This window comes from Uloborus diversus, chromosome 5, assembly GCF_026930045.1.
Source record: "Uloborus diversus isolate 005 chromosome 5, Udiv.v.3.1, whole genome shotgun sequence".
In the NCBI taxonomy this organism is placed as follows: domain Eukaryota; kingdom Metazoa; phylum Arthropoda; class Arachnida; order Araneae; family Uloboridae; genus Uloborus; species Uloborus diversus.
Genome location: NC_072735.1, coordinates 162,878,919 through 162,890,650, shown reverse-complemented (window position 1 = coordinate 162,890,650; position 11,732 = coordinate 162,878,919). Strand labels below are relative to the sequence as shown.

The 11,732-nt window shown below is 33.8% G+C and overlaps 3 protein-coding genes across 3 annotated transcripts; 2 read left to right on the top strand and 1 right to left on the bottom strand.

The window, feature by feature from the left end:
* Positions 1 to 2,514: 2,514 nt before the first annotated feature.
* Positions 2,515 to 5,549, bottom strand: LOC129222209 (exocyst complex component 1-like). The gene is given in 11 exon segments (XM_054856684.1): positions 2,515 to 3,185; positions 3,187 to 3,219; positions 3,221 to 3,244; positions 3,246 to 3,482; positions 3,484 to 3,720; positions 3,723 to 3,830; positions 3,832 to 4,074; positions 4,076 to 4,222; positions 4,225 to 4,455; positions 4,457 to 4,483; positions 4,485 to 5,549. Coding segments are annotated over 11 exon segments (2,655 nt in total). The 5' UTR covers positions 5,451 to 5,549; the 3' UTR covers positions 2,515 to 2,783.
* A 511-nt stretch (positions 5,550 to 6,060) lies between these two features.
* Positions 6,061 to 6,945, top strand: LOC129223240 (zinc finger protein 300-like). The gene is made up of 2 exons (XM_054857805.1): positions 6,061 to 6,189; positions 6,328 to 6,945. The coding sequence occupies exons 1-2, from the start codon at positions 6,061 to 6,063 to the stop codon at positions 6,943 to 6,945; spliced, it is 747 nt and encodes a 248-aa protein (XP_054713780.1).
* Positions 6,946 to 6,986: 41 nt separating this feature from the next.
* LOC129223239 (zinc finger protein 722-like) lies at positions 6,987 to 7,451 on the top strand. Its single transcript, XM_054857803.1, has one exon. The coding sequence runs from the start codon at positions 6,987 to 6,989 to the stop codon at positions 7,449 to 7,451; it is 465 nt and encodes a 154-aa protein (XP_054713778.1).
* Positions 7,452 to 11,732: the final 4,281 nt, after the last annotated feature.

Genomic DNA, 11,732 nt, shown 5'->3' with positions numbered 1-11,732 from the left:
TATTCATTCTGCTAGTAGCCAATTTACTATGTCACATTTATGAGGGGCCCCGAAGGGGATTCATAAATACACCGCACGATTAATGATTTACATGGTTGTGTGAGAGACAAAGAAACCTCCAAAAATGCACTCCCACCGGCCCCAAACCTGTAAATCAACCACTACATTCTGTTATAGAGTCTCGGGGGCCTTTAAATTATTGTGGACCTACAGCCTCACTATTAGTCCGGCTCTGAGAACCTGCCGAAATGATATGAACCGAACAGGTGGTCGTTCATAATGTATATCATGTTTAAACATGAAGAAATGGAGTTGTGACAAGTTTTACTGCAGAACCAGGGGAAACTGGGATCGACAATAAATATGCGATTTCTTTTCGTTTAAGGTTTTCATTAAGTCTTTTCATTTCAGTTTCCCATAGAATGGCCCTTAAAATATTTTGGTCTTAATAAAACATTCCTAATGATTTGCTATAATTTGTTAACAGACAGTCAAAATTATTAATTTCCTCTTTTATAAAAAAAATTAGATATTGAGTTGCATAAGTTGGGAAAAGCCACTTTAAGTCTCATCTTAATTTTATGAAGACTAAAAAACCAATGTTTAAGCTTACTTTCCCTCTAAAAACTATACTATCCATCAAAACACCAATCATTATAATAAAATAGTTCTTTAAATAGCATTGAAAGTTTATTTATATAGTTAAGTTAGTTATTTTTAATTGTTTTTTTGAAAGGAAAAAATATTCTGCTGTGGGAAAAATGCTTGAGAAATTAGTATTTTAAGATATTTGAAAAAACTTTTTGGATTCAATAGGTTCATATTGTGTAATATTGTATTCTAAACAATAATGAAATCTTGGAGTTTGACATTTTTTGTGCATCATTTTCAGCATAAACCAAGTAGGCAAACTTGCACAATAAAGCTCAAGTGCAATAGATGACAAAATCAGGGACCAATTTACACACCTGGGTGCCCCGGGCACTGATAGATATGGTGCCCCCCCCCCCCCCCCACCCACACATAAAAAAATATGAAAGTAAGTGTTGGATATTATTTTGATAGAAAAAAACTTTAAAATATCAATTTCATATGAAAAAAGTTAATAATTAAGATGTTTTGAAAAGAAAATTATTTAATATAAATCTAAAATAATTTTATGGTTTTCATGTTAGAAAATTTTCTACAGTCGCAGATGGAAAAGCTATGATACGAATGGTAAATCATAATGTGCTTTCTGCGTATCAATGATTCTTTATATATTTTGTCCTTTGTTTTCTTGTAGTAAATTCATTTATAATGTCCTCATAATCAAGTTTTAGGTCAAACTTACTTCTATTGATAACAGAGATAATAAAGATAATTTACCATCAGAAATAGTCAGTACGCAAAGGGCACTTAATTTTCAATAGCAAAATTGATTGTTCTCCACAACAATTGGCTAATATGCTTTCATTTAATAAAAAAAGTCTAGTGACAAAAAAAAAATTTCCCCTTAGTTAGAGACCCCGGACACTTGGCCTAAAAAAATTGATGACCGAAATTTCGTACCCCCTTTCCTTTGGTGCCCTGGGCCCAGGCCCCGAATGCCCTGCCCTAAATCAGTCCCTGGACAAAATGCAAAAAAAAAAGAAGAAAATTTTGCAGCCTTTACCATGGCAGTATAACAGTACATTGGATGATTATTATTTTCTTAATAATTTGAGTTGACTCGGCTTAAGTGAAAAATGTACGCTGCTGATTGTTTTCAAAGACAAAGTTTAGATACTAAAATATGTTTTGTGGATAATTTGACACGTTAAAAAAACAATGTTGGTCTTATTAATCACATATAATGACTTCATTTAATTTCTACAGCAGTATTTGCCAGAAATCCTTTAACTGATAATAATATACTTATAAATGCAATAACTGGATCTGTCAAACGAATTCAAAACCTTTCCAATTCCAATAAAATTGAAAGTTTATGTCATTATCATTTGTTTAGTTTAGTTATCATATAAAAATCCTATTTTGAAAAAACATTTTTCATGTATTCTATACTTTCAATCTTGCTCCCAACGTCCCGAGGATTAATGAAACTTCTTTTTAATTGTACAATATAAACCTTGATTTAAGAATTGTCCAGGGACTGGAAAAAGTCATCGTTAAATCAAGGATATCGTCAAATGGAGGAGCACAGACATTAAATGCAGTCAAATCCGGACCAGTTGAAATATATTGTGCAATCGGTATTGTTAAATCGAAGTTATACTGTATTATTGATGAAAGTATTAGCTTGCTCTTGTCACTCATTGCATGAAAAAAGAAATCACCTTGGGAATTCTACCAATATTTGGTCCATCAAGTTATTTTTTTTTTTGAATGAAGTTGGAGCAGAAGAAAATGAATCAAACACTTGAAAACTAAATAAATATTTTACTTCAATTTCACTTCCTAAATATACATATATGTTACAATAGTTCAACAATGTAAACATCAGAGATGTACCTATATAATCATGGTAGCTTGAGTCTTAATAGGTAACACCATTCAAGTGAATATGTAAAATCCAGATACACTTAATAATTATTCAGATGTTGTTTTTAACAATTATTGTAAATATTGAAAACATTTTGAAATGAAAATGGTCACAGGGTTTCATGGCAAGAAAATATTAAACAAGTTTAAAGACTATATAACTTCTTAACATGTAACGAAAAAAGAAAAATATTTTGAATTTCAAAAAAGTGTATAGCATTGTGTAATCTCTTTTTCAATTTATCTGTAAAGAAAAGAAACAACTAATGTGACCTAGCTATTTCTGAGAAAAATTCTAATATATCATTAATTGAAAATTCTAAGGATATTTTCGCACCAGGATAACATCTTTCTATTAAAGATTCAATGTATTTATACTGCCTAATAAATTCATCCTGCATAGAGTGCCACACAACTTGAAGTAAATTTTCTTCTTCACACAAATGTTTTTCAACTTTTTTATACAAACTTTCAAGTCCCTTTTTAACTTCTTTACCAGGATACTCCTTTATCACTTTTCTGAGTTCTTGCTTGCTGAATGCTAAATGATAGCCAATTTCATTTTCTTTCACACCTTGGGCCACTTTGTTTTGCACACCTTCAAAGAATAAATTCAGTTTTTCTAATGGTCTCCCAAAATATTGTATCACATAAGCCTGTAAGGACCTCGTTATATTTTTGCTTGGCTTCTTTTCGTTCATTCTTCAAGACAAGGAATTTTTAAACTGGAATAAAACTGTGAAAAGATGGTGAAAATTCTCCATTTGAATCACTTCTTGTGGCGTCTTTTGATGCTCGGCAGATATCTTAACAACTTCATCAAACATAACTTTCACAAGCTTAGAATACCAACGATCTAAATCAGTTCTTCTTTCGGATGTTTTGAAAATACTCTCAGCTTGACGAGCAAACTTTTCAAAATTTGCGATGAATGGCAATATTCCACATTTATACTTTTTAGAAAACTTTAACTTCTTCAATGGATTTTATCTGTGTTTTCATAAACTTATCAAAATTTCTTTTGGCTTGCACCAGTACGCTAGCAAAAGTCATACTTAAATACGATCCAGTGTCTTGGGCAGACATGACATGTTGACTTAGGCGCACAAGTACATACATAGAATAAAACCCATCTATCTTATCAAAGTGAGTAATGAAAGAATGTAATTCTGGTTCTAAACTTGAAAATAATTCACCCCATCATTTTTCCTCAACTCTTCATTAATTTGCTTTTCTTTCTTTAAAGCACTCAGTAATAATTCCTCGCTACCAGCTCTACTTAAACTGTTGTTGCTTGTTGTCGGGCTGAGGACCTTGTGGGACAGGAATTGTTAACTGATTATTGCTTATTGATGAAGGAATTTCAAATTGTAATCCAAAAAATTGCATGCAAAACTGTTGCTCGGCAAGACAAATTGGCTCAAGTACACTTAAAAGACTTTCTAAAGTCTTGTCGAATTCTTCCCACTCGACTAAATCTAAGTCAGAACCATACTGATCAGGATCCATGCCTAAGAGAGAAAGTGTTTTCATTTTTATAGAGGATTTCCATGCCCAGGTCTTGGCTCGATCCAGAGACCTTGTATTTCTTTTCCTTTTCATATCCATTCTTATTCACTATTTTTTCTTTAGCTATTTCAAACAAAAGTTTTATTTCTCTGTCATAAAGCTTAAACAATGATGAAGTATACACGTTTGCAGAGGTTGAGAATAACTACTTGGTTCTGTGACTTTCATCCAGTTCATGAGCTCTGTATAAGGTAGAAGCTCTTTGTGACAAAATGTATGCTTAGGCAAAGATAAGTCATTAGTGTGAGAATTTAAAATTTCTTCAAATTCATTACCCAAATGTAAAAACAAGTTATTGAGATGCCGGCTCAGACGCAAGACAAACTTGTTTTCAAGTTTTTCTAACTCCGCTCTCTGCTCAGAAAAAAGCTGCCATTTTCATCAAGCCAGGATTTTATGTGAGCATTCATAGCTTCTTGTAGAGCTTTAGCTGCAGCTGTGCAGGCAACAATACCCTCAGGTGTCTTCAGCTCCCCGTCTAAAGCAAGGCGATGCTTTTCGGACAGATCTAATTTTGTTATCATATTCTCCAGTTCATTCAAGAGCTTAATATTATTTTTATGTTGTATCTTCATGCGGGCATCTTTTTCTTCCATCTGAACGACGCTGTCTTTCACATTTTTCAATATGTCATCATATACATTGAGTCTAGTTTCTAACTCTGAAATCTCATCCAATGAAGTTTGCAACATGTTCATCAAACCTTGAACTTTCTGTTCAGAAGCCATGATTGAACGAATATTAGCTGCATCTAATTCAGACAATTCCCTTGCTAGTTGCTCAGTAAACTCTTCTGCGTTGCCAATTACGAAATCATGCTGTGCCATCAGCGATTCTAAATCAGACTCCTCTCTCGAAGTTAAGGCCTGATAATCTTCCGCATCCAACACCGAAACTTCTTCCCCAATTTGAGGTGTTATTACACCCATTTTAGGTGTACTATCTTGATCTTGCAATAAATCTTTTGAAATGTTTAAGAAAGTTGGTTTTTGACGAGGCAGATAATTACAAAACTTCCACAAACATTTGATGAATGCATTTTTTTCTGAAACGCTTTCGGCGGTCCATTTATATACTTTTTCGAAATGCAAATCAAATTCACAAGTTGGTTTGGACTCGTCTTTTCCATCAACTAATTTCAACTGTCTCAATTGCCATGACCTTTTATTCTTATATCCTTCTTTGTCAGACTTTTTAACTTGGTTAACTGTAATCAAAGAAGGCTTTTCATTATTCACTGCAAGGCACAAAACAGCTGTTTTCTTTTTTTTACTAGCCTTAGCAACATTAACAACGCCCACCAATCTTTCATCATTGGGCAAAAATACTTCCTTATGTAAAGTGTGGCGATTAGATGCCATAGAGAAACCTTTTTCATACAAAATACTAAGAACTTAGTCGTAAATATGAACGAAACATGTCGTTAATACGTTACAATCGGTGAAATTTGACATTTTCCATGTCGCGAATAAAAAAAGAGAAACAAAACAAACTTATGTATAAACAGAATAAGTTGAGAAGATATATAGCTGCTTATTGGAGACAAATAATAGTTACTAGTGGAAAAGTATCGCATTAAAACAAACATTTAATAAATTTCAAAATACAATAGCAGGGAAAAAAATTCTTGTCGGTTCATTTTCTTGTCAGTTCATATTTTTTTAGAAGGAAATTTATAATTATTCAAATTTCAGAATCCGTTAAATGCACTTTTTACAAGGTCGTGGCAACGTAAAATGAGTTTTTGTTTTTCTTCAATTTCGGACGGATAACGGATGTGACAAATGAGAACTGTCACGCAAGCTTAAGATATGAAGATATTTTAATCTAAAATACAAAATAAGTGACACTTCCATGTTAAGTTAAAAAATGCACTTGATGTTCACAAGTTGAAATAATTACTTGCGCAAAGTTAGTTTTTCAAAGGTCTCATGAGCAAGATACAAATACATATTTTCGTGGTAGAGAGAAATGAATCCCGAACGATCTAATAATAATAGCAGTTTTAATCTTGCTGATAATTGGAAGAGCAATTTACTAGAAGATACCACACTCCTTGTTAAAATTAAGAAGGAAGACCTAAATTCCTATCTTTGTACAGTATGTGAAGAAAATCTTTTTAACCGAATGTAATCTTGCCGGATCATTGCATTTTTCATTCTGGCGAGGAACCTTTCAAATGTATAATTTGTAAAAATGTATTTAATAATCAACTTGATCTTGTATCGCATTATTTAGAACACTCAAATCCAAGCTGCTTTCAGTGTATACTATGCGATAGTACGTTCATTGAACAAAGTGCAATATTCAGAACATCTTCTTATTCATATTAAAGACTGCATTGGTAGTTTTGCCGAAGGAAACTTCGAATCAAAAAAAGATCAAAGTTACTATCAGTTTGATAAAAGTGCAAAAGAACTGTACGGTTGTGAACCTTGTAATGAAGAATTTAGTACGAAAGAGCTTCTTTGGAAGCACAGCCTTTGCCATTTGGATCATAAGCTTCTGAAATGTAACATCTGTTCTAGGAAATTTAGTCAAAAATCTTCCCTGGTGAGACATTATGAGTGCTCTCTTACAACAGGTAAGCCTCATGTCTGTGCAGTGTGTCAAAAGCGTTTCAAACAAAGCTTCATGCTTAAGAGACACATAGTTACTCATAAAGATGAAAAACCATACATATGTAATGTTTGTCAAAAGCCTTTCAAATGCAAGAGCACTCTTTTAAGTCATAGCATCATTCATACAAATGAAAAACCTTATCATTGTAATGTTTGCAACATGTCTTTCAAGAGGAGGGGCGATCTTTCTAATCATCGTTCACACGCACGAAACAGAGAAAAACCATGTTTGTGAAATATGTGGGAAGGGGTTTAAGCAAAAGCACAGGCTACACAATGCATTCGCTTATTCACTCTGACGAGAAACCACATTCATGCGAGACGTGCGGTAAAAGTTTTAAGTTTAAGAGCAACCTGCATCATCATTACATTTTGCACACGGAGGAGAAACCTCATGTATGCGACCAGTGTGAGATGCGTTTCAGGCGGCATGCTGACCTGAAAAAGCATAGGAGAATCCACACTGGGGAGAAACCTTACATATGCAATTGCTGCGATAGAAGATTTCGGAGAAAGAGGTCCTTAGATGAACATGCAATGATTCACACCGGTGAAAAACCCTACGCATGTGAGGAGTGTGAAAAAACTTTCCGATGCAGAAACAATCTCAGGAGACATCAGTTGGTCCATCGAGGGGAAAGACCTCACAAGTGTGATTTGTGTGAAAAATCCTTCCGCACCAAGTGTAACTTGGCTATACATTACCTGATTTCACACAGGAGAAAAACCGCAAATGTGTGATGTGTGTAAGAAATGTTTCAATACAAGAACCAGTCTTATTAGGCACATGAATGGTCACAAAATCAAAAAAACTTGCGATTGGTGCCATAAAACATTTTTAAGAGGATTAGACTTGAAAAGACATCTTAAAAGAACTAACTGTAAAAAGCTTCATGCAAATATTGAAAACACAAATTTTGCTGAAAAAACTTAGTCATGTTATAAGCTATGAAAATTAATATTATTGAGGATTTTTTTTCAAAAGATTTACTAATTATTTATTGTATTGTATATTAGTTTTTATTTTTGATGTACAGTGAAACATGTTTAACATGAAAGCGCTTAACATAAAAAGTTGGTTAACATGAAGTGATATAGTGGACTGGACTGTATACTGTGCAATTTAATACAGTTCTTTTAACATGAAAAATTATTTCGGTCTCTTAAGCTTTGTGTTAAATGTTTTTCATTGTATTATTAACTTATTAGATTTTTTCAGTCGGAGATTGTAAAGAGAAAGTTGCCAGTTTTCTCTAAACATTAATGACATTTTCTTCCAGATAATGCTGTAGCAAGTTAAAGGGGCAAGAGAGAGTGCACTCCCCTTACAAAGGAATAAAATTAATTTAACTATCTGATTAAATAATTTTTTTCTCCATTGTATAAATGACATTTTTATTGCCATTGAAAAAAAGACTCAAACCATATTTGAATAAAATTACTTTTGTTTGCTGTAGGTTTAGGTGTAAGGTTAACTCCAGGGTCAGTGCGAAACAATACATGTAACTCGCTGGTTTCGTATTTCAGTATACACCAGATCACACTTTATCCCTTTATTTATTTTTTTTAAAGAATCGGTAATTGATGTAAATAAAAAAAGAAAAAAATAAAACTTGTGTATAAGACCTAAAAGAAGTACTTAAGATACACCACCAGCTCAGTTATTCCATCCGAGGACTGCAGTTTCGTGCTTTTTAGCACTCATCAGCCTGGAATAGGAATCACATGAGCTGGTGGCGAAAAACTTCTTAAGGGAGCCTAGAGAGCCAAACAAACTGGTAGCTAATGTAGAATTAGCACTCCAGAGAGTGACCGCAGCAATGGTGCGGTTCAACTGAAAGATTGATGGCAAGGTCCTGGAATAGGGTGGTAACTTACTAAAAGAAGTGTTTTTAATCAAGGAAGCTATTTGTGAACTTTTTTCCAGCTTACCACCAGAACTTATATATAAACGAAAGAAACAATATAGTATAATTTCTTGGCAAAACCATAATATCAACGGCACAGCACCAAAATGTTATTTTAACTGCATCATGCCATCACTGATGAAAAAGCAACTGTTTCAAAATTCAATGAAATAGTTTCTGAATACCAAAATAAATCTATAGTAATATGAACCCATAATTTTTGTATACAATATTTTGTTGTATAAAAAATATATCACCTTATCCAAGCAAAAAGAGGATTTGGGTTATGTTATAATATTCCTTCATGTGGAAAAAATATAAATTTATAAAAACTCAATATATAGCTACTGGTCTATTTAATAACATAATTAGTTTATCAGCTATGTAAGTTTATTAATATTGTGTTAAGTAGCAATCTTGACTTTTTTTAATTTTAATTAATTTTTTTTTTTTTTTTTTTTGGGGGGGGGGGCATGCCAATAGTTAATGGATGCATGTTAAATCTGTTGTGGTCACAAAGTTCTCCAAAATTTCTATCAATCAACTGGCTAGGTAGGACGGTAGGCACAAGAAGCCCTGGGAAGGTGAAGTATGATGATTTTGGTATATAATGTTACGTATAAGCGGTCCTCTATGCCAAAATTCCTAGAGTAAAGCTCTAGTTTGGTAAATTTTCAGAGGAAAAGACAGCAAAATTTTCCTTTTTTTGCTGTTCATTAAAACAAAACATCAAAGAAAATTTATCTTCTAAATGCATCTTTTTCTTACCTTTAATAAAATTAAATATATAAAAATTTTTTGTCATCCCTATCACATAACCTGTGCTAGACCCACTCCCAGTATCTGCTATTGCATCACAATGCACAACCAATGTCCACACAATATAATTACAAATAAAACATGAAATGACACTTTTTTTTAAATCTCTATGTCACTCGAACTTCTTCCAAACACCAAAGAATTGGCAGCCTGCCCATTTCTACTACTCAGTCATTCTTTCCCAAGGCCACTTTTTGCTCCAGCAATTTTCTGGCCCCTTTTTCCTGTGCTTATAATTTATCTCTTTATGCTTAAAAGGGGGGAGTGTTTTGGTCTTACAGTTAAGAGCATAAACATGGGAACTGGGTTTCTCATGTCTATGGTTAAGAGGGGCAGTGGACTGGCAATGAAATAGTTTTATAAGGTGTGCCACGCTGAAGATTAAATTTACTGTTCATTAACTAAGTCGAGTTAATGGTAAAGTGGAAGTGCGTATCGGGAATAGAATGGTTCTAGAAGTGCATTGGGTCAAAAACTTAACTGGTGACTAATTAATGTACTGCGGTAGGCAGGGGCGTGGAGCGACGCCCACGAAGTACACCACCAAAACTGGTGTACACCAATCCGCTGCAGGCAAATTGCACAAGCCGCCCTGGGCGACTTTTCAAATCTTGCTTCTTATTTTTTAGAGTTGAGGCTTCAGTAAGAGCAAGGGTGGGTTGAGGACCCTAAAGAGTTGTAATTGCCTCAAAAAATAATAATAATAGTAATAATAATAATAAACAATAATAATGAAGGACATTTTTAATTTCTCAGGAAAAAAAGAGAAACTATATTTAAAACACCAGTTTAAGGAAATGTCCCCAATTTTGGAGGCCAAACGAATAAACATTCAAATTTTAAGTGTCTAGTACTAGGTCATTATGAGCCCTAAAAAATTGGGGACTCAGGACTGAAACCCCCATAGTCTCGTGCTGTAATTAGATGGAGATTTTATGTACAATGCTTAGTTTCTACCAAAAGAAGTGCTGTAGCTCAGCTCCCATGAGCTCTTATGCAAATTCTGCTGTTTATGCATCACCTATTGTTTTGCTCCACGAATGAATACAATTTGAAAATGCTAGGTTTTGTTTTTTGTGAAGAATTATGTTTTGTAAATATATCTTACATATTAATAAAAATAAGATAGTTGTTTGTGTGTGTGTGTGTGTGTGTGTGGCGCACTTCCCGGGATAAGGGTTAGGCCTAGAAAGATGAAATTTGATACAGGTGCAATTTTAACCAAAGATGTGCACCTCCGGGGCTTTGATTTTTGATACTTTAATTAGAAAAAAGTTATTTAATGTTTTATGTGTTTTTTAGTTCTTTTTACCTCACAGACCCTGAACCAATATCACCAGACAAACATTTTTATACTTTAGTGTAGAAAATTTAATTTCTAATATGATGAACAAAAATAATTCGAAAATGGAGTAATTTTTCTATTTTTTGTATGAGTTTTTAAAAAAATCTTTATTTTGCTTTTTTACCTGACTTCAGTTTTTTTCGAAACTCTTCCTGTAAAATGTACAAAAGCCTCTTTTCTAAAATTTAAATATGTGTTAGTAAGAAAATTTCACCCTCTTCAGAAAAAAAAAATCAAAAAATAAGCAATAGTTTTTTTTTTTACAATTTTTTAATGCAGAACACTCCACCTGTTTCCGCATGCCCGTAGATTGGTCATAAAAAAAAACATTCTTCCCTTCTGTTGTGCGATTTTTTGAGCAATCGTGATTGCTTATTGTTCTCATTTGACTGTTTTTGAGGTCCGTGTCTTTTTCAGCTTGCACCAGAAGCCTCTGCAGCACCACCGCCCACAGTCCTCTACAGGCGGCGCGGCTGCTCTGATCCTGAGCTATCCGCTTCTCCTGGTCGGAGGCGTCCATGTCCTACACATACGCACACTGACATGCCTACGTGCATACACACAGGTCTACGCAAACACACATGCCTACACAGTTACACACACAACTATGCACACGTAACCGCCCAGGAGGAGAGACAGGCTTGGGGGGGGGGGGGCAGGAGCTGTTTCTAGAAACAATAACTCCAATGAGTAGTCCTGTCTCAGTTCGTGATTGCGAAAATAACATAATTTGAATTCAAAATTTCAGAATTCAAATTAATTTTCTTTCTTTCTTTTTCTATTTTTTATTTCTTTTTTCGATTCCCCCCCCCCCCCCCGCCGGACGTTTTGCTGTATCTATTTTACGTTACATATTTACGAAAATTTAATTCGATAAAAACAGTGAGGTTTTTTTTTTTTTTTTTGGAAGCGCTACTTTTTGCAGGAAACAAAAGATAGAGCTTTTTTTTT

Coding starts and splice junctions, on each gene's coding strand:
- LOC129223240 (XM_054857805.1), top strand. CDS start 6,061: ATGAATCCCGAACGATCTAATAATAATAGCAGTTTTAATCTTGCTGAT. Junction 6,190..6,327: donor TAAATTCCTATCTTTGTACA/GTATGTGAAGAA, acceptor CGCATTATTTAG/AACACTCAAATCCAAGCTGC.
- LOC129223239 (XM_054857803.1), top strand. CDS start 6,987: ATGCATTCGCTTATTCACTCTGACGAGAAACCACATTCATGCGAGACG.